The sequence below is a fragment of the Diceros bicornis genome, chromosome 17 (assembly GCF_020826845.1).
Source record: "Diceros bicornis minor isolate mBicDic1 chromosome 17, mDicBic1.mat.cur, whole genome shotgun sequence".
In the NCBI taxonomy this organism is placed as follows: Eukaryota; Metazoa; Chordata; class Mammalia; order Perissodactyla; family Rhinocerotidae; genus Diceros; species Diceros bicornis.
This window is the reverse complement of record NC_080756.1, coordinates 46,578,784-46,601,256: the sequence shown is the minus strand read 5'-3', so window position 1 is coordinate 46,601,256 and position 22,473 is coordinate 46,578,784. Positions and strand designations below refer to the sequence as shown.

General features: G+C 40.0%; 1 protein-coding gene across 2 annotated transcripts in view; it reads right to left on the bottom strand.

Annotated features, from left to right (window-relative positions):
• The window catches only part of GUCY2C (guanylate cyclase 2C), a 153,751-nt gene that overhangs the window by 8,841 nt on the left and 122,437 nt on the right, over positions 1–22,473 (bottom strand). For both annotated transcript variants that reach the window (XM_058558715.1, XM_058558716.1), the window contains 10 exons: positions 21,721–21,783; positions 20,277–20,348; positions 19,696–19,800; positions 15,457–15,543; positions 13,908–14,040; positions 11,694–11,831; positions 10,808–10,896; positions 8,085–8,176; positions 5,120–5,278; positions 688–880 (listed from right to left, as the gene is read on the bottom strand). In XM_058558715.1, coding sequence (XP_058414698.1) covers positions 688–880; positions 5,120–5,278; positions 8,085–8,176; positions 10,808–10,896; positions 11,694–11,831; positions 13,908–14,040; positions 15,457–15,543; positions 19,696–19,800; positions 20,277–20,348; positions 21,721–21,783 — 1,131 coding nt within the window. The remainder of the gene's footprint in view (positions 1–687; positions 881–5,119; positions 5,279–8,084; positions 8,177–10,807; positions 10,897–11,693; positions 11,832–13,907; positions 14,041–15,456; positions 15,544–19,695; positions 19,801–20,276; positions 20,349–21,720; positions 21,784–22,473) is intronic.

Genomic DNA, 22,473 nt, shown 5'->3' with positions numbered 1-22,473 from the left:
CATTATTATCATCCCATTTTACAGATAGGTAAACTGAGACTTGATGAAGTTAAATATATTTTATCAGGTCACAGAGTTAGGTAGGGGCAAATTGGGATTTGAATGAAGAGCTCTAATTCTGAAATTACTTGTTCTTTATGCTCTGCTTTTTCCACCATGAAAGTGTGGGAAGTCAATTCTCCAGTATTCTTCTGACTCAGACATGATTAGCCTGGAACGGGTCAGCTCTCGTCAAGTAATAGATCCAGTCCTGAACTTACTGAACGTTCTCCCTGTTCTTCGTTAGTCTTCTTTGAATGAAGCTATTTCAATAACGATAAAAGATTTATACTCTACTTATTATAACTCAGGTGTCTTCTCTGCTTATTTTTCCATCAGCCAAAACACTGTCCATTTTTTTAAGATGATTTGAGACTATGACATTTTCTCTAAATTTAGTACCCAAAATCCATTCCTGCTGAACTTTGTGTTGTCTCTTTCACACTGCTTCTTAAAGTCACATAGTCATTTTGACTCCTGACCCTTCTTATTCTTCCACTTCCCTTCACTTTTAGCTCAGATTCAGCCACCAATTCATTAAATCTTAAATTAGAGAAGACAAGACCTGAGTAATAACAAGAATAACCAATCCCAGCTCCGCTGACCTGGAGCCATACGATCATTTCAGTCTGTCAGGTGAGTGGTTACCTTGTACACGTCATGGTGATCAACAATGTGGTCGAAGCTCTTATAGACGTCATTGAGCATGTCCACCACTTCCATGGGGGTGCTGTATTTGCAGATAGTGGTGAAACCTACAATGTCGCTGAAGTAGATTGTCACTTCCTCATATAGTTCAGGTTCCACAAAGCCTTTCTCCTTCAGAGACTTTACCACTAGCCTAGATGGGAAAGGAAAAAAATGCCTTCAAATTCAGTAAATTTTTTCTTCCCTTACATAAATCTTTGAAACAGTGGTAACTGCCTACCAGGAATTCTAGAATTGGGGATTTCCAGTGAATTGGGTGGCTGGAAAGCAAAGATAGGCTGCATATACTATATATATGAACATATTACATACATATTCATATCATACATGTATTTGAACTCAGAAGAATACAAGCAGGTTCAGCATTAACTTAGTACTTGATTATTAACCCTAATACACATATACACATAACTCTAATACCTACATAACCCTAATACATATATACACTTGCCCACTTTTTACCACTCTATTGATAGTCAGCTTCTTCTAGATATAGCTCTATATCCAGAAGCTGAGAAGGAGATTGTGTGTCATTAATGCAAGAGCTTGCATCACTACAGCTACCAGATCTGACTTTCTTATCAGAGCCAATTGTTTCACCTCCTAGGCATATTTAACATGGTATTGTTTAATATCACTATGAAGGAACAATGCATTTAAAAATTAATTTTGAGGTATTCTTTTTTTTTTAAAGATTTTATTTATTTATTTTTCCCCCCAAAGCCCCAGTAGATAGTTGTATGTCATAGCTGCACAACCTTCTAGTTGCTGTATGTGGGACGCAGCCTCAGCATGGCCAGAGAAGCGGTGCGTCAGTGCGCGCCCGGGATCTGAACCCGGGCCACCAGCAGTCAAGCGCGCGCACTTAACCGCTAAGCCACAGGGCTGGCCCAATTTTGAGGTATTCTGAACCAGAATTTATTTGATGTATTTTGAACCAGATTTGGGTCCTTTAAAAAGCAAAGTCAATCACCATGTAAACAAGTTAAAATTATGCTAAAATTGCAGAAGTCAAATAGAAGCGACTTAGAATATCTTTGTTGCAGAGACATAGGGAGTAGTATATCAGACTCTGAATTAATTAAGAGAGAAGAACCACAAGAAGGCACTCCATACTTCCTTTACATGCCAACTTGCCTTTTCACTGAGAAAATGTAGTGGGCCTGACATAAACCTGGATGCTCCCTGTCTGCCCTTGAGATCATTTTGTACAGGACCCGAGTATGGAACCACGAGAAGCTGAACCTGGAAGCTGGGAGGTGCCATAGAGATCATTGAGAATAAATCTCTTATTTTTACAGATGAGAAAGCTGAGGCTTGAAAAGAATGTATGACTTTCTCAAGATCCCACAGTCACAAAGGGCAGAGCCAGTTCTAGAACTCAGCAACATCCCACCCTTCAGTCTTTTTATTGTACCACACTTCCTCCACAGCCCAGGCCTTGGAGATTCAGAGAGATGAGGAAGATCTGGAGGTGGGCTGATTGTGTCAAAGGAAGAACATCTGGCGTTCTCCCGGAAAACAGCTGATCAACCACAAGGATATGCAATACTCAGTTACAGAACCTCCAGAGCATTGAGGGAAGTCTTTTCAATTGGTACAGTGGCAAAACTCGGGACCTTTGAAAAGCACCCCGTGGTGTGGCCGGTTGGATTCTCAGGGGCGCTTCTGGGGTGGTTGTTCTTGACATGCTCAGTATAACGGTGCAGATTATTTTAGAGGCTACATAGATATAATGATAGAATTGAATATTTCACCACCTTTGCCCCTCATTTTATTGCTCATATCTGAAAAGTCATACGAGCTTGGAAAATAGTGTAATACCCAGAGAGAGAAACCAATGTTGATAGATAAATGAAGGACTGTGACTTAACATGGTGAGCATTGATAACAGGCTGTTGCCAACACAGACAAATTAGTGTAAAAAGTAAATGTCTTAGAAGGGCTTCCCACAAGAAGAAAAAACTTCTATTTTAATCTGTCTCAAAACCCAAGAGGCGCTGTTTAAAGAAGTGTGTAAGTAGTATCTAGTTCCTAGATGCAGTCTTAAGTTTACTTACAATTTTGTTGTAAATATTTCTTTTTGATTCTTCTAGTTATTGTTCACATACATTTTAGGTTTCTTTTGCAAATATAAATACTTTTTCATACATTATCAAAGTGAGTCGCACTGGAGTCATGATGTATGGGGGCCTAGGGCAGGCTGCCCCAAAATATCCCAAATGGCATACTGATTATTTTGAATTAAAGTTACTTGAGAAGCAAAAAGGGCATTCTGACCCTCCTGTCTCTGTCCCCCTGAAAGCAGGAAATAAATCTCCCATGTGAAAGATGCTCTCCCTGCATCCTCATCACCAGAGCCAGGGGATTCAGGGCTGAGGAACCTGCATAAACAAACCTGCTCATTTACTTCCTCAAGCCTAAACTCTGCTTAAATTCCTCACTAATTATGTACCCCAAACCTAAGTTTCTTTGTCCTGTGAATTCTTCACAAATATACTGTTTCTTTGTGTAAAAGATATATATACTGCCTGCTTTATTCACTTCCTGAGCATTATTTCTCTATGATCTCCAATATGTACATATTAAACTGGTTTTTTCCTCCTGTTAATCTGGTCTTGTGTCAATTTTATTATTAGTCCAGCCATAAGAACACAAGAAGAGAAGAAAGGAGATTTTTTTTCCCCACCCTGACACAGTTATTGAAAAGATTTGTGTTCCCAAACCTTTGGCAATCCAAAAAAACATCTACCATCTAGTGGTCAATTTGGCACATTTAACCAAGGGTAAAAAAAAAAATCTGAAGTGGTGAGCCAGCTGTTTCAAGCCATTTAAGACATTATTATTAAGACCATTATTGATTAAGACATTAATCAATATTAATTATTGATTAAGACCATTGATGATGGTCATATTGATTAAGACTTTATTATTGATTAACACCATTGATGATGACACCCTGGGAAGGCAGACAGATGATCAGGATGTTGTTTTTGTCACAACTCAGCATTAAAGGCCAGCCAAGGAATTATGCATTATATAACTAGCATTTTTGGAGCTCTGAAGTGAATATTAAGTGTTCTAGCCTATTCCCAGAGCACCATTCCCAGGCTGTTCCTAGACACTCTGAGGGCACATAGGTTCTGCAGGAGGCTCTCTTCAGGCCTGGATAACCAGACAGAGCACATGTGTAACTCCTACCTCTTCACTCAGGCTTGTGGAGGAGAAAAGATTTCTTTATTTAGAAAACAGCTCACATGATCTTAAAACCATTCCTTCATTAATGTAGAGCTGGGTTCAAAATAAAATAATAATTAGCACGTTATATATAAAAGTCATAGGTACTGTGTTTAATAACAACCATGGACATTCCAGACACTGTGCTAAGTACCTTATATCCTGCACATTATTTCAGAGGATTCTTAGAGCCAGCCTGTGAGGTAGACGGGCAACTGAGGCTTGGAGCAGTTAGGTAACTCGCCTAAGATAGCACATCAATTGTAGGTGGTGGACCCATGATTTGAAGTCACGCCTAGCTGACCTCAATTTCCATGATTTCACCCAATGCTATACTTCCTAGCTTATCCTTAATCTAATAGACAGTTTATTATACTTTACTGAGAAAAGAACATTTCTTCTCACTTGTGACAGTTGTGGGCCCCTTGGCGCAAGCCTATTTTCTAGGCTTCACATTTTAATTTCTTGCTTATCTTACTATTCCTTAGTTATTATCTGCGTACCAACACTCACAAAACTTTAAACTGTTTGAGAATTTTAACCTTACTTCCTTTCTCTTCTGTCATGACTATAACATTGTTTCACCAAACAGAGGTCAGCCCACAGATGCCCCCACGATGAGACACCTGATGCAGGGACCCTGCCTGCTCCACTAAAGACGGCTCCTACTTGTAATTTGGCTTCTTCCATGAAGTGGAAAGAAGAAAGCAAAGAAACGAACACTTAGTGCCTTATAACTCATAGATTCCGTAGGGAAACTTTAATTTCCATTTTGAGACTGAGGAGAGACAGAAAATGACTTGCCTAAGGTCTCAGACTTAGTAAAAGTGGTAAAGAAGTGTTAGAACCCAGGTCTCTCTGATTCCACAGTCCACACTCCTTCCGTGGCACCACATGGCCACTTGAAAATAACCTCTTTCTTCTAGGTATTTAGAGTACAAACTAGAACAAGGCTTAGCAAGGTACATGTATTTTTAAACTCAATAATCTGTTAAAGAATATGCAAAAGGGAACAATGCTAAATAGATGCAAAGAAACACAATGCTAGACAAATACGCAGAAGCTTTCAGCTTTAAGGTCTGAGGCTTGGCTGTGGAATCGTGGGAAATCACACCAGCAGGACCACTTGCCTTACCTTGGGAGCAACATGAAGTTAAGCCTGTCAGCTCTGTCCCTCTCTGCCTTGTACAGCTGTGTCCTCTCCTCCACCAGATGTTCCAGGTTTCGAGAATATAGCTGGAGACGTCGGATCAAGGTATCCATATAACTTTCATTTTTTTGGTCATGAAATAGTCTGTAGGTAGTAATAGATAAAAAGCTCTTATGCATTATTAAGAAAACATGAACATCCAATAAAACAATGGGCAAATACAATGACCAGGTAACTAAACAAAGAAAAAATAAAAATGGCCACACAGCCTACACAGCAAAAAAAATTTAACCTCAGGAAACATCAAAGACATAGAAATAAAATTAAAAAAAAAAAAGGAAAAAAAACAAATGTTAGAATAATGGTAATCAATGTAGGTAAGAAGGAGGAAAAATGTACAGTATGACCTTCCCAGTGGGCAATCTGGTAAAACGTGCCACAGGCCTTAAGAGTGCGCATACTGATCAGCCCATCAGTTCTACTTCTAAGAATTACACTAAGAAAACAATTTTGAACGTGTTGAAAGTTAACTACAAAGAAAGTCACTGCATTCTTTACAATAGTAAACATTTGCAAATAACCTAAATGCGTCACAAAAAGTAGCTAAAATATTATGGTACAATGGAATATTCATATATCATTAAATACAAATTAGAATAGTTAAATACACAGAAAGATGCTACCTCTATATTGTTCAGTGAAAAAAGTCAGTTTATAAAACAGCAAAAATTATAATTTCGTTTTTAATTTTTGAAAACTGGTGGTCATCTATTGACAAACAGTTGGAGTTTTTACTTTCTTGTTTACTTATTCAGACTTTCTAAAATTTTAATAATAAACAATTTGCAATAAAGGGAAAATGTTTTTTTTTTAAAGGCTCTTGAATGGAAGTGTGAGAGAAGGACCAAGAAAAGCAAAGCTGAGCCTTATATCATCTCCTCAGAACAGAGAGCCAGGGTTCTAAACCAAAAAACCTAACTGTGGATTATTTTGTTAGACCAAGGAGATTTAGATGAGATGCGAGCTTTTTGTGACACTGGGAAGTATGACAAGCCTTGGGGCAGAGCTGGTCAGAGGCACAGTGAGTTCCCGTGGAGTCACGGTGAGGATCAGAGATAATGTTCATAACATATATGGCACAATTGAAGGAGCTGCACAAATCCTACCATTTCATTACTACAACAGCCGCCATTAAAAGTTACCACTTCTGCACTCAAGGAGAAGATGGCCCACCTCAGAAGCCCCCGGGATGGGGAGGGACGTTTGTTAGAAATTCAACACATGTCTGAGTCCTATCACAGACCTATCTGACTGGAAACTGCCAGGCTTGGGATTAAGAGAGGGAATTTTTTAACAAATTCCCCATGAGATGCTTGCTTGAAACCACTAGTACAGAGCCTAGTTGGTGAGAAGGGTGAGGGCACAAGTGTAATGGATGAAGATGGATTATCTTACTTCATGGTGAATTGATTCCATTAAAACAGCTTTCTCAACCTTGGCTGCATATGTGAATCACCCGAGGAGCTATTAAGACTCCCGATGCCCCTGCACCCCGGATCAATTACAGCAGACTCCCCGGGGTAGCACTCAGGCATCAGCCATTTTAAAGTCTCCGAAGGTGATCACCACGTGCAGTCACGTTTGAGAACCACGCATATAAGGCTGGATCTCGGGGGCCCTGTTTATCTTCCTGAGTCTACATTTCATCTGTCACATGTACAATCTCACCTGCTCTTAGTAACAGGTCTGTGAAGGAATGAAACGTGGGCAAGAATTAAACCGTTTACTATTTCCTGCCCCTTTCCCACCAAGGACAGTTTAGATCTACTAAATCAATGAGCACACTTTCATCAACTTCCCTCTACTTCATCTCCAGCCCTGGGCTTTTAGCCTCGTTAAGTATCTGAATCTCGGACTTAATAAGAACTATGGAAAGTTAGAGCTGGAAGGAATTGTAGAAATGATCCCGTTCAGTCCAATTCTACCAACCAGAAAACTGACACCCAGTCAGGGTAAGTGTTTTGTCCAACGTCCCACAGGAAGCTATTATTAGATCCTAGTCTAGAAACTGGATCTCCTCATTTTTACTCCAGTCTTATTTTTCTCACTCCGCACTGTATCTAACAGAACACATGGAAAAATCTAGAATTCAATCTTACTGGATAATTATGTGCTACTTTGTTTTTGACCAAGAATTATAATCTGATTCATGACACAAGTCTTAAGTACCTAGGACCAAAGTTGCTGATATTAAGATTTTTAAACTTTTAAGAAGCTTGCTGATCTTAAGAAGGATCTAGGGGCTTTACAGATTCCCAGGACCCACGCTGGACTTCTAAATCCTAATTACCTGCAGAAGGCTCAGGGAACTATATTTTTAACAGACATATTTGTGATCAGTCAGAATTTATTTTTTTTATTTTTATTTTTTTTTGTGAGGAAGATCAGCCCTGAGCTAACATCCATGCTAATCCTCCTCTTTTTGCTGAGGAAGACCGGCTCTGAGCTAACATCTATTGCCAATCCTGCTCCTTTTTTTTTTTTCCCCAAAGCCCCAGTAGATAGTTGTATGTCATAGTTGCACATCCTTCTAGTTGCTGTATGTGGGACGCGACCTCAGCATGGCCGGAGAAGCGGTGCGTCGGTGCGCGCCCGGGGTCTGAACCCGGGCCGCCAGTAGTGGAGCGTGCACACTTAACCGCTAAGCCGTGGGGCTGGCCCCAGAATTTATTTTTTAATCAGGCAAGTTTGCCCTTGAGTATTTAACCTTTCAAGTGATTATTTCACTGAGAAAATGGTCTGTTAGTCTCCATATTATTTTAATTTTTTTAGACAGGTGTTGTAGTCTGAATTTTATTAGAATGGGCATTCTCATTCTTAGGTGCCGCTGAATGTCAACTATTATTAGAAAAATCTGAAATTAGGGAGAAACTAAAAATTTCAGCAATACCCAAATATCTTGGCCAGCGTATTCTCAATTTTCTTGAAATCTGGTCTCTTTTCTGGATCTTCCTCCCAGCAGTTTTTCACAAGTAGATAGACCTGGAAGAAGAAAGGGGGTGGGTTAGATCAGGGGGCGTATCCCATCCTCTCTTCCATGATGGGAGTAATTGAGGCAGGGACTATTTTAAAAACATCACAATTCCAGGGGGCTGGCCTGGTGGCACAGCAGTTAAGTGCGCGCTGTGCTGCGGTGGCCTGGGGTTCGCAGGTTCGGATCCCGCACGTGCACCATGCACCGCTTGTCAAGCCATGCTGTGGCGGCCTCTCATATAAAGTGGAGGAAGATGGGCACGGATGTTAGCCCAGGGCCAGTCTTGCTCAGCAAAAAGAGGAGGATTGGCATCAGATGTTACCTCAGGGCTGGTCTTCCTCACAAAAAAACCCCAAAAACATTACAATTCTGACAACGAGGATGAGATCGCCCACTGGTCTGCAGTGTGTCTTGGGCATTGCCACTTGCACATCCTTCCCTGCCCTTCACTTGGGCCCTGAATTAATGAAAAAGGTGATACTGATTTGGACGAGGCTGGATTGATGGGAGAGACAAAATTGCTCTGCAGACATGTGCAGGCTATAAGTTGAGGAGGGCATAGTAGGGCTCGGTGACTATGAGGCAAGTGACTCTAAAGGAGAGGGAGGCTCTTCGACAGTGGTTTTCAACCATGGCTGACAGTGGTTTTCAACCATGGCCAACAGTGGAGTCACCTGGGGAGCGTTTACAAAATTTCTTATGCCCAGACCCCACCCCAGGAGATTCTGATTTAATTGGTTTGTGAAGGAGTCTTAGTAGGGTTCTCAGATTTAGCAAATAAAAATACAGGACACCCAATTAAACTTGAATTTCAGATAAACAATGAATAATTGCTTTAGCAATTAGTATGTCCCAAATATTGCATGGGCAAAGGACAATATGTAATATATCTGTTCTTAAGTTCCCCAGGTGATTGTTATGCCCAGCTGCAGTGGAGAAAAGTGAGGAAGGGGAGGGTAGGGGTTCAGAGGAAGAGGGGGATACGAGGAAGCCCATGGAACCGTCATCTCATTTGCTACCACTTGTTTGCAGCTTTTGTTGAATCAAAAAGCTTGGTGAAAAGCATTTGTTTTAAATAAAATTTGTTCTTCACTCTGGCCAAAAACAGGATCACAAATGGTATAGATGCAGTCCCTGTCTGCATTCTTTGACTTAACGAGTCCCTAGAGAGAGAGAGACTAGACCATGGTGTAGCCTCTGGTTGCCTGTATTCACCACTAGATGATGCTCCTGCCTTCTAGATGATCTGCCTACTGCCTTAGAGAGGGATGGACAAAAGCGAATGACAAATGGGCTGATGGAGCACAGCAGAGTGAAGCGGTGGGTCCTCTTCTGGCATTGCCAGGTCACCTAGTTTCAGCACTGTTTTCTATTGGAACCAGCTACTAGATATGAAATCTTAGTCTTCATTTCCAATTCCAGAACCATCCAACTACACAAGTGAATTGAGGAGGAGGATGCTTTGGTGAAAAAGATTTTAAACAACATGTGGATATACTCAGACTGGAAAGGAGGGTTTGAGAAGGGATATGCTGATGTGTGGGAAGGAATCCAGAAAATCCAAGAATCCAGAAAAGCAGGAGGAAAGGAAGGAATGAGGAGGCAAAGACGGGAGCAGTTGTACCTCAGAACCTTGGGGCTACCTCGTGCCTTTAATGTTGAGAGAGAGAGAAGAGAGGTAGAAATGGCTCCTTCACACCCGCAGCATCTCCCAGGGTGCTTGTAAATTGAAGGGAAGTGTTTTTATCTTTGTCCCGCAAGGAACAAACATTTCCTTTTTTAAGACCATAAATACTTAAAAATACTTTAGTTATTATCTTATGGGATTATAAAAGCTCAGATAAAATTCTAAAAAAACATTTAGAATTTTGTCACAGGCCTTAAAGTCCTGTGTGAGAGATTATTAAAAAAAATTAAGCAAATGCAGGGAGAAAAGCTCCATTTCCTTCAGAAGAAGGAAGAAAGGAGTGATGACACTTCTCTAGTGTTTCTAGATGTTGGCATATTTATTTTTTAATCAGTAGGTACTATTATAAGCCTAATAAGTGTATCACATGGACATCTTGCTCTTTTAGCTCCTAAAAATTGAGAATGTGATGTGTGCATAAGAAGCCAGCTCTTCCCTGCGTTGGGGGAGACCGAAAGGACCTGGGAGTGTGGCAGGCTGATAATGGCTCCCAAAGATAATGTTCACGTCCTAACCCCTGGAACCTATGAATGTCACCTTATTAGGAAAAATAATCTTTGCAGATGTGATTAAGTTAAGGATCTGGAGATGGGGAAATTATTTTGGATTATCTTGGTGGGCCCAAATGCAATCACATATATCTTTATGTAGGAGGGAGGTAGAGGGAGATTAGATGACAGAAGAGGAGAAGAGAACGTGACCATGGAGACAGACATTGGAGTGTGTGGCCACAAGCCAAGGAATGTTATAGCCACCAGAAGCTTCTGGAAGAAGCAAGGAATGGATTCTTCCCCTACAGCTTCTGGAGGGAGCATGGTCTTGCTGACAACTTACTTCAGACTTCTGGCCTCCAGAACTATAAGCAAATAAATTTCTGTTGTTTTAATCCACCAGATTTGTGGCAATTTGTTACAGCAGCTTGAAGAAACTCACACAGGGAGGATGTACTCACTTCCAGCTCTTTTTCCTCTGCCGTTTCCAGGAACAGATCTGGACGGAAGGGTTTTACTCCATTGGAATTCTTCACTCTGAAAATTTTCTCTGATGGGTTGAGAATAATTCAAATGACAAGAAACAATGCAGTGTGAAGAAATTTTAGCAGCAGCCAGATTCTGAATTGGTTCACCTACCCTGGATGGGAACCCAGCAAGAGTGTTGCAGAATCTAGGTGAGCACTCAATAGATGGATGTTGAATGAATACATAAGCCACCAAGTGACAAGCTCTTACATCCACTTACGCCCAGAAGGTTACCTTAAGTTAAGGCCACTAACCCCTTAAAACTCAACTCAGATTCCACTGCCTTCGGTAGGCTTCCTCTGACCAAGACTCTAACCCACCCTGCTACATCCCTTCGTCACCCCCGCCCCCAGACAGTTAACAGCTGGCACATAATACGTGCTCTATAAGTGAGGATTGCTTGAAGGGAATGAAACAGTTCCCCTTGAGAAGACATGTGACAAAAACTGTAGATCTTCTCTTAGTAAGAACTCAAATATGTATGTTGGTCCCACTGGGGTGATTTAGTTCAGGCGTTAGACACGTGTCTCTTACTGGAGTCAGAAGGAAAATGGAAAATTATAAGGGAAGATTCTTTAATTAACAATAATACCGACAATAATGACACCTGGCAGTGGTACATTGTCTTCTGCTTTTCAGAGCACTCTAACACTCACACTGCCATTTAATTCTTCCAAAATCCCTGTGACGTGTGTAGCACAGGTATGCCATTACTTTCACAGATGAAAGGACTGACATCTGGTCACAAACAGATAACAGTCTTGGGGAGCCTAGAATGCAGGCTCCCAGAGGGGGCAGATAAAGGCGTCAGACTCTCACCATTCTGGTCCCGGCAGCTCAGCGTGTAGAAGGTTTCCCTCCGCAGGATGATCTCCTGTGCGATGATCCCGTAGCTGTACACATCCCCTTTCTGAGAGATGCTGGCATGGCGGAGGTGCTCTGGGGCTGTCCACAGGTCTGCGCATTCAGCATCGAGAGTGCAAAGTTAAGGGGGTGAGCGGCCCGTAGGTCTCCTGCTTTTTTTCTTTAAGTCCTTACATCATGCACGCTGAATATGAGTGGCCTTGAATTTGTATCGTCACAAACTTTTGAGGAGTTGAGCCTAACGCCGGTGATGGGGTAGAACACTCGCCTTTTAAGCTATGTAATGCCAGGATTTGGGCAAGGTCATATGGCAATATCTTCCCTAAAACTGCTAGGATCATAGCCCTGAAAACCCTCAAGGTCTACCTAGAATAGTGCCTGGTGTATAGGAAGTGCTCAGAAAATAGCTGTGGGATGAACGCAGTAGAGTAGGAGAGACTCATGATTTAATAGCTTATGGGACATATGGCATAAACCTATGAAAGCCTTTATAAATATAAAATATATATATTTATACATTTTTATGTAATTTAAATATATATTTAAAAATATATTCATACATTTTTATATAATATACAAATATATAAAATATAAAAAATATATTTTACCCATATATATGTTTATAAAAGAAAAGAAAGACAGCACACTTAGACTATCATTGATATTTTCCAGGCGTATTATACTGGCAGCCTCCAAGTCAGCTGTCACCCATAGACATGTTTTCTTTGATTCCCAGAGTATTTTTATGCACATATAACTTACTCACATTTTACTACTGTGCCTGCCTTTCCTAATGCTCCCTGTCTAGTCCGCTTCACAAAGGTGAAACGCTCCTGTGTCCTGTGTTTGGCTCCTACAGACACTTGGGTTTTGGATCCTATCGCATATCTTATTAATAACAGGGGCATACAATTAATTTTCCTTCAACATCCCTTGGAAGTTTTCCAGGATCACCTAGCTCCTTATAAACAATTTGAGATTTCTATCTTCAGCAGTTGCAATGAAAAAATCAATAGATTCATGTTGTTAGGTACAGTGAAATGCTTATGATGAAGCACATTTTCCTCAGTTGGTTTTCCAGCCAAATGTTCATTGCCTTTTTGAATTTATGTCTTGTGAATTTATGTGCCTTGATTCATGGACAATTGATCCTAATGGTTTGGGTTTGCAGGAAAGGTAAGTAAATCTACTTAAGCTAAAATTTCAGGTACCTGACAGCACAGATAGGTATAACCGAGTGATGTTCAGGAGGATAAGTGTGACCTGCAATTATCTGATTTTGTGTTGTCGTGAGTCATCTAATGAAGGAGACTTGTTTTACCACACGATGAACCGTGCTTGGCACACAGTAGGTCTTCAACAAACACCTACTGGATTGAGTCCCATGTCATATTATGCTTGATGTGACTGAAGAAGTAGGGGCAGAATTGTAATTTTTCTTCTATTAAGTGAAAACTAAATGATTGCAAAGTAGAATTAGAAATAGAATTTAGTTTTTGGGTCTAGGTGGTATTTTGAGGCATATATGGGTGTTAGATTTCTGAGGCTGTTTAACTGAGTTATAGTAAAGAATGGGTAAACATTCAACATGAAAAGCCCTTTATACTTTACAAGTCACTTTTCTTTGTGTTACATTTTTGGCCCTCATCACAATCCTGGGAGGGATAAGTAAGAATATATAGTATTGATAAGAATGTTTTTCTTATCATTATCACAGATAAATGAATGATGTCTAGAATTTGGAAATAGGTCTCCTGCCTTGTACTCTATCTTCTTGGGCAAATCTCTTAGCCACCCTGAGCCTCAATTCTGTCTTTTATGAAGGAAGAGGGTTAGACTAGATGATTTCTAAAGTCTCTTACTATTCGAACCTTCTCTATTTTTTATCCCAGTTCTGCTTCCACAAGCCAACAAGTTCTTCATCATTTCTCACTGATATCAAGGGACACAGAGACGAAGGAAAGCCACAGAGGAAATCTGTTCAACTCAAGAAGCAGTTGTTGAAAACTGACAAGGGTGAAGTGCTGGAGAACGAGGCAGCTGTTGTCTCTTGTCGCTGTTTATTTTCTGATCAGTGTCATCACTTTCTGAGTGCCTCATGTGGGCTTGTGAGAAAATGAAAAAAAAAAAAATAGTGGGAAACTAGTAAACATTTCATTCATTACAGACCTTTTCTTGGAGGTAAAATGGAATTGCAGCCAAAATCGGTGATCTTCACCACCATTCTACTGTCCACCACACAGCTGGTGGATTTCAGACGACCATGGACTTCTATCTTACTGGAGTGCAGGTATGACATGCCCTGTAATTTTTCAGACGACAGGAAAACAAGGAGATATGACACTCTTCAGCTGCTTGATCATTTTAAAGAAAGAAATGACATTGTGAAACCATTTCAGCATACAAATAGCGTCATACCATCAGATTTCAAATTTAGTTCCATTAATTTTACTTTAAAAATATTGTTAAAGGGGGCCGGCCCGGTGGTGCAAGCGGTTAAGTGCGTGCGCACCGCTGTGGCGGCCCGGAGTTCGCCGGTTCGGATCCCAGGCACACACCAATGCACATTTTGTTAGGCCATGCTATGGTGGCGTCCCATATAAAGTGGAGGAGGATCGGCATGGATGTTAGCCCAGGGCTGGTCTTCCTCAGCAAAAAGAGGAGGATTGGCAGATGTTAGCTCAGGGCCGATCTTCCTCACACCCCCCCCCCCAAATATTGTTAAAGCTCTAATATTTTCCTAAACACTGAATCTAGTTTTGAAGTCTTTTTAGGTGATACAGTAAAAGGCAATTGTCTAAAGACTCTGGTTAAGTAGTTATATGCAATATGAAACAAAGGGTTGATTCTATTTTTTTTTTTAATAATTGTTTCTGTTTACCAGTTATTTTGTCTGTGACCTTGGGTATGTCTCTGGTCTTCTGCTACCTCAATTTAAAAATATGAATAGTAAAGCCTTGCCTTTCTGAAGCGAAGGTCTAGGCTAGATTATTTCTTAAAATCTAATCGGTTTCATTCTATTTCAAAATAGAACCTTTCATTCTGTTTTGAAACTTGGGAAGCCCGTTTTCGGCTGGTGTGCTTCCCCCTGGTGGGCAGAGGTGTCATTGCAGAAACTGGGTTTCAGCCTGGATCACAAGAGTGAAATGTGGCAAACAGAGTAACGCATAACATTTTTTTCAAACTGATTCTGATACTATTTGACTTTCTGGTGATTTAATACTGTATAAATAGCTCATTCTTGGGACCAACTTTTCTACATTTATGAATGAGGCCTTGGTTACTGGTATCGACTTCTCTTTTCATATCATGCCTGGGAATATACACGTCCAAATTTATTACTGCCTCATGAAAGATGTTTGCCTGTCCTTAATATTTTATCTTAAAAAGTTGAAGATACAGTTGTCTTGCCTGCAGCCTTATATGATTTTGATTTCCAGCAAGTCTTTGAAAATGGTACCCCAAAACCAGAGTAGAAAAAGTATAATAAAAAAATAATAATAGCCAATATATACTGAACATTTATTTGTACCAGGCCTTGTAGTAGGCACATACATTATTTCATAAAATTCTCACAACAACACTATGACATAGGTACTATTTTTATTATCATTTTACAGATGAAGAAACCAATGCATACAGAGGTTGAATAGCTTGCCAACTCTGTTTTTTCTATATTTAATTTTCATAAATGTCTTTTGTGTTTGTAATCTCTTACCTTAGCAATGTCATACAAGACAGAGATCTTAAACTCCCAATCCATGAATGTACCATCAGGGTAGGAAATTGTGTCATTTAAAACTTCCTGAACAGGAGAAAAAGAAAAGGAAGAAGATGAGTTGTCTCAAGGAGGGATATTGTAGAAAGACTATTACAGTCAAATAATGATCTTCCAAGCATAAGGCCTTGGGCTCAGGAACAAACTGGAACTCCATTCTCCTGGTTTTCCTGAACATGTATTTCTTTTCTCCCCTACTTTAGAAACATTAGCTGGCTTTCACCACAAGGAGATGAGCAGGAGATACCCATGGTATTCCAAATCCCGGTTATTCCCCAAGATGCGGGTAAATGAATGAGCAGATACCTGCCTGGGGAGTAGGCTGGTGAGCCTGATTCACAAGTGACTGGGCTGCAGGTTCTGTCTTATTAAAATTATACTAGTGTTTTTAAACAAGGAATTGCTATTAGGAAATTCATTCACTAGGCTTATGTTTTTACTCACATGATCAACTGCATCCACTGGCTTAAGAGCTCTAAGTTTTCTTTAAGTGTAGTAAGTCCTCTGTCAAGAAGACAGAGTTCTTGGATTCTGTGTGAATTGTATGACCTCACTATTTTAACATGATGATGGTTCTATCAAGGTACAGGTATTTAACTAAGCTAATAAACTATTCTTCACAGTAAAAACTCTAATAACCTAAGAATAGTTTCTTGTTTTGGGAAAAATCCCAATTTGACCTTTAGTTTTAACTCAGGCACTGTACCAATACCAATAATTTCCACTGAATGGTTCAAAGTCATTAATCATTTCAGATAAGGCTGGCTGGGCTGTGGGTACCAGGCCAAGTTAAGGAAGGGGAGTTATGAGCAGACAGACTCTAAAGTAATTCTTTCCCTTAGCACCTGACGTATTTTATGTTTTTATTTATTTGTTTGTTATCTCTTGTCCTTATGAAAATGTAAACTCTGAGATAATTTTTGTTCACTGCTGTAACTGCAACATCTAGTTCCATGTCTGGCGTGGAATAGATCCTTAATAAATATTTGTTGCATGAATGAATTGATTGTTCCTAAACGAGGTTAGCCAAGGTTATCATATATTTATAAGATGGGACGCATATCGTCTTTACTCTGTCTAGGGAGAAACTTTCTCATTTGTTTCCCCACAAAGGTAGGTTCTGATGGGAGTTGCTGTGGTTTCAAGCTACGGGGATGACACCAGGGAGGTGACTGTAGTTTGCCTGGGCAAAGCCGGGAAGCATATTGTCTTTACTCTGTCTAGGGAGAAACTTGCTCCTTTATTTCCCCACAAAAGTAGGTTCTGATGGGAGTTGCCATGGCTTGAAGTCTACAGAGATGACAGCAGGGAGGGGACTGTAGTTTGCCTGGGCATAGCCTTTGCTTTGAGGTTCGTGATACAAAGGAGTGGATGAGCTTCCTGTAGGAGCTTCTGTTGTCTGCTCCCAGGGTGAGTAAGCAGTGCCAGAAGGTGGCCCAGGACCACTCAGATATCTGACGTTTCCTACCTTAGAGTAGAGAGCCAAAAACACTATGGGTATGATAGCTAAATGTTGACTGGATGTTTGAAGTGAAATAAGTCAGAGGGAGAAGGTCAAATACCGTATGATTTCCTTCATTAGGTGGTAGATAATAACAACAATAAACAAACACATAGAGACAGAGATTGGATTGGTGGTTATCAGAGGGGAAGGGGGGAGGGAGGAGAGTGAAAGGGATAATTCGGCACATGTGTGTGGTGATGGGTTGTAATTAGTATTTTGGTGGTGAACGTGATGTAATCTATGCAGAAATAGAAGTATAATGATGTACACCTGAAATTTATACACTGTTATAAACCAATGTTACTGCAATAAACAAAAAATTAAAAAAAAAAAAAAAAGAAAGACCATGTGAAACCTTTTGACCAGGCTCTGTTAATTGGTATTCTAAAATTTCTGTCTCATTGAAATTAAATGAATGAAAGTATGGTCTAGCCCTCATATGGAAAACATTTCTAATTTTGAAGGACTTGAAATTGTTATTATTAGAAATGTTTTATTTGAATGATAAATTTTTTATTTCAATGATCATTTTCAGCATCAATTTAAATTATCATATGGTCTTTCTCCTATGACCTTTTGATTTGATGCATGAGAGTAATATTTTTTCCATTCATAGCATTAACCATGTCTGATTGTATTGTGCTTTTTATATGCAACTGGCTTACAGTTACTAGTAATTTATTTATAATTTTTCTATCTATATTCATAAATATAGTTAGTCTTTAATCATATTTTAGTATCAGCTTTATGCCAGCTTTGTTGAATGTTAAATGAATTTAGAAGGTGTTCATGTTTTTGTTTAACTTTAGAACAGTATTTATATAGACAATGAGAACTGTTCATTGAAGTTGAGAAGAATTAGCCAAATCTGGTAGTCTCGGAAATGGAAATGATAATTTCTCGTATTATTATTGGCCTACTTAAGTTTTTACTTTTTGAGTCAAATTTTCATGATTTTATTGCTTCTGAAATTTTATGGTTTTTTAGATTTTATAATTTAATAGTCATGAAGTATTTTTTCACAATTGAAAGCATCTTTTTTCATAGCTTTATTTTTTATTCCCACTTTTGTGTATTTTTATGGTTGTTTTAAAAATTTTAATTAGAAGTATGAGAGGCTTGTATGTTTTATAGTTTTTTCTTAAAAAACAAACAACTCATGAGTGCATTTTAAAATTCTACCTATTTTATAAGATTGAATTTTGAAAGTTTCTTTTCCTTAGTCCATAGTTATTCTTCTAAATTTTGCATTGAATATTTAGTTTATTATTATTATTTTTTTAAGAGATAGTAGCCTTTAGGGCTATGATTCTTTTTCTTTGAGGATAGATTTGAGTTTGTGCCATACATTTTGAAAGCTACTCTTCTTGTGGGGTTTTTTCCTGATTGAAGCTTATTGAAAAATTAAAAATTTCTAGGTGATTGGTTTAAATTCTAAAAATTACTTTTAAATTTCATTGAATTATGAATATTTGGACCCCTTTAAAGCTGCTGCTGCCCCCAATCTTAGGATCCTGGCTTTGTTATGGAGGAGGACATCGAGGTTATTAAGAGATACAGGGTCTGAAAATAGCCCGAAGGCAGGGGGACCACACATTCTGGTTTACTTGAGGCCAGCTGCCATTTATGTCTGCTCTTCCAACATCATTATTACAGTACCTCTTTTCACTCTCAAAGTATCCTGATAAAGTGTATGGTCACCTACCCAAAGGTATTTAAAAGGCTGAAAGCTCTCATAATGCATGCCCAGAAACTGCTCCAAGTGAGGTTCAAATGTTCCGATTCCCTTTGAAGCAATTATCCCTGATTCCTTCCTGCTCCTATGCTTTTCCCATTCAGTCCTGTTTCTGCCAGACACCTGACTTTGTTTCTTGTATATGAATGTTTCTCGTATGTGCCCGCCGTTCTGAACTATTCAATGATTTCATATTCCCAGCTTGATGCTTGGTTCTTCTCAAGAATTTGACTCAGTCTTGTCTTACTTTCTTTTTCTGCTTTGAACTTGCTCAGCCAAAATACCTGACTCCATCTGGCAACTCCTGGGCATTCTCAATCCCTCACAAGGGAGAGAAGAGTAGGAATTTAGACAGTAGCAGAACCAGGACTTACAGACTAATACCCAAATGATTATTTGGTGCTATCATAATGACCATCCATTTTTCTTTTAATACAAAAGCAAGTATGCAAGTAAAATAAAATGAATTTTGAGATAATCACTCACTTTTCTACATCTGTTCTCTGTTTTTTAAGTCTACATTCCCGATATCTTTTGGCTTTTTTTTTTTTTTTGGTGAGGAAGATTGGCCCTGAGCTAACATCTGTGCCAATCCTCCTCCATTTTGTATGTGGGATGCTGCAACAGCATGGCTTGATGAGCAGTGTGTAGATCCGCTCCCGGGATCTGAACTCATGAACCCCAGGCCGCTGAAATGGAGCATGCGAACTCAACCACTACAGCCACCAGGCCAGCCCCTGGCTTGTTTTTTTGTAAAGATATAATAGGACCGATTGACAAAATCTGAGTGATCTAGTTTGGTAAGCATATGGACCCGCAAACTTTTCCTGATAACTCTCTGATATTATTTCACTGGGTGAACATTTAAAATTTCTACTAAATACTTTTTTGTCCATATGGTTGACCAGTTAGGAAAGTGGAAGTGATCACGGTTCCTTACCCGGAGGGATCCTCTCTCACAGTATTCAATCACTCCAAAGATTGTGGTATCAAGCTTCACTGTGCCGTAGAACTTGGTTAGGTTGTAATAGTCAATCTGAAGCAACTGAAATAACATGTTTATTTACAAAGCAAGTCAGACAGAAAGGAGTGCTAGAGGAAAAATTAATATGCTAAAAAACCACGTCATGTTTTAGATCTTTGGGGAAATGTGTTGCTCTTGATACCTTGGAATGTCAGTACATTCCTTACTACACCTTACATTGCATTACACCTTACTCGACAGTCTTTCTTTTGTCAACAAGGGAACTTGAATATAAACCTTTGACTACTCTCAAGTCATATCAGGACCATTTTCTAAGACATGCTGGTGGATTTCCAACATGTTTTACACCATCAAACATCACTCTTCAACATCTATTGGTAGAATTTTCAACAAGAAGTATAGTCACCCATTTCTTGGCCTGAGGGCCTCTCTGTCAGCAACCCTAATAATGCCTTACTCCACCAAGGATCTTAGTGCTTAGGGAAAATGGAGTGAAGCTATTTGTCGCTTAAGGGTTTCAAGTAAGGGACACATACCTTGTTCAATTCTATTTTCTGTTTCTCGGTGAAATTGCCATCATTGTGCTTGAGATCTTTTAGAATCACTCGCTGCAAAGATCAATTGAATTAAGAAGATAATGTTGTAGCATGACCACTTATGTGCATATTATAATAATTTGTGTATCTATCTTCTCACTATACTGTAAGCTCTTGAGAACAATGACAGTATTTTATTGATGTTTATATCCCTGGTGCCTAAGACTTGGGATATGGCAGGCTCAAGTTTGGTTGTTTCTTTAAGAATTACTAAATGAAAAGGAAGGAAGGTAGGAAGGAAGAAGAGAAGGAAGGAAGGAAGGTAGGAAGGAAGGAAGGAAAGATGGAAGGAAGGAAGAAGGGAAAGAAAGATGGAAGGAAGAAAAGATGGAAAGAAGGAAGGAAGGAAGGAAAGATGGAAGGAAGGAAGGAAGGAAAGAAAGATGGAAGGAAGGAAAGAAAGATGGAAGGAAGGAAAGAAAGATGGAAAGAAGGAAAGATGGAAGGAAGGAAAGATGGAAGGAAGGAAGGAAGGGAAGATGGGAGGAAGGAAGGAAGGAAGGAAGGAAATATGGAAGGAAGGAAGGAAGGAAAGAGGAAGGAAGGAAGGAAAGATGGAAGGAAGGAAGGATGGAAGGAAAGAGGAAGGAAGGAAGGAAAGATGGAAGGAAGCAAACATGGAAAGAAGGAAGGAAGGAAACATGGAAAGAAGGAAGGAAGATAAGAAGGAAGGAAGGAAAGAGGAAGGAAGGAAGGAAGGAAAGATGGAAGGAAGGAAGGTAAGAAGGAAGGAAAGAAAGATGGAAGGAAGGAAGAAAGGAAGGACGGAAAGAGGAAGGATGGAAGGAAAGAGGAAGGAAGGAAGGAAAGATGGAAGGAAGGAAGGAAAGAAAGATGGAAGGAAGGAAGGAAAGAAAGATGGAAGGAAGGAAGGAAGAAAGGAAGGAAGGAAAGAGGAAGGAAGGAATGAGGGAGGAAGGAAGGAAAGAAGAAGGAAGGAAGGAAAGATGGAAGGAAGGAAGGAAAGATGGAAGGAAGGAAGGAAGGTAAGAAGGAAGGAAGGAAGGAAGGAAAGATGGAAGGAAGGAAGGAAGATGCAGACCCCCATATAGGATTGTCGTATTCCCACTGCAGTGAGCCAAAATATAATACAAGGGTTGCCTGGACTGCTCTGAATCTCTTTTATTTTTCCTTTTCCTTCCTACACTCCACATCTCTTAGAAATTCTATTTGTCCTTCAATTCTCCCAGGATTGTGAGTTTTGTAACCCCTGAAACAGAGCCCTGCCCATTCCTTGAAAGGCTCCAGGACAGCCCCTTGGAGCAACCTGGGCACCCGCCCCCACCTTTGCTGTGCCATCCTCAGAAGCTGGGGCAACGATGAGTCAGAAGGCCCAGAACATACCCCTAACTGAGAGTTCGAGAAGCAGGGAGGCTATAGTCACCTTTTTGTCGTATTTGCACTGTTGTAGTCTCTGAATTGTATCTCGTCTCTTGTCATCATCGATCTGGCACAAGAAAAGGCTAATTATTCCAGAAGCTTCGTATCTTGTCCCATCCACTACCAGTCAAAGGCTGCAAGGCTTTTCCAGGTGGAAAGATGGAAAGATGGCTGTATCTGCTGTTCGCTCATAGCATGCTGAGCTGCTCCCAGAGAAACTGTCATAACTGACTTGTGTTTCCCTTTCCCTCCTGGCCTTTCCTTTCCAACAAAACCTTCTTTCAGGTATCGACCACTCATGCTTAACTCTGGGTTTTCCTCTCTCCCACTTATTGTCCTATTTTTTCCTCCTTCTTCTTGTGGCCTACTTCAGCCAGGGATTTTCTTTGCTTCCTTCTCCCCTTCACTTCCCTTCTATTGGGAATCATTACCCGTGGCTACCTACAGATGCTCTTAGGGAAGCATGTTGTGCATTTGAGTTGCAAACTCATGCCTAAAGGCCCAAATAGCAATGCAAGTGAGGATGCTGGGCCAGGTGTTGAAGGGGGGCAGCCCATCAGCTCTAGGTACAGCCTAGAGTTGCTAGATCATCTGACTTGTCAAAAGAAGTTGGTAATATGGATTTTTCTATGCCATTCCAAGATTTTTATATTTGGCAGTTAATTTTAAAATATGGTAAATATTGAGCAAAACACACACACACACACACACAGACACACACACACACACACACACACACACACCCCTGCAGGCTAGA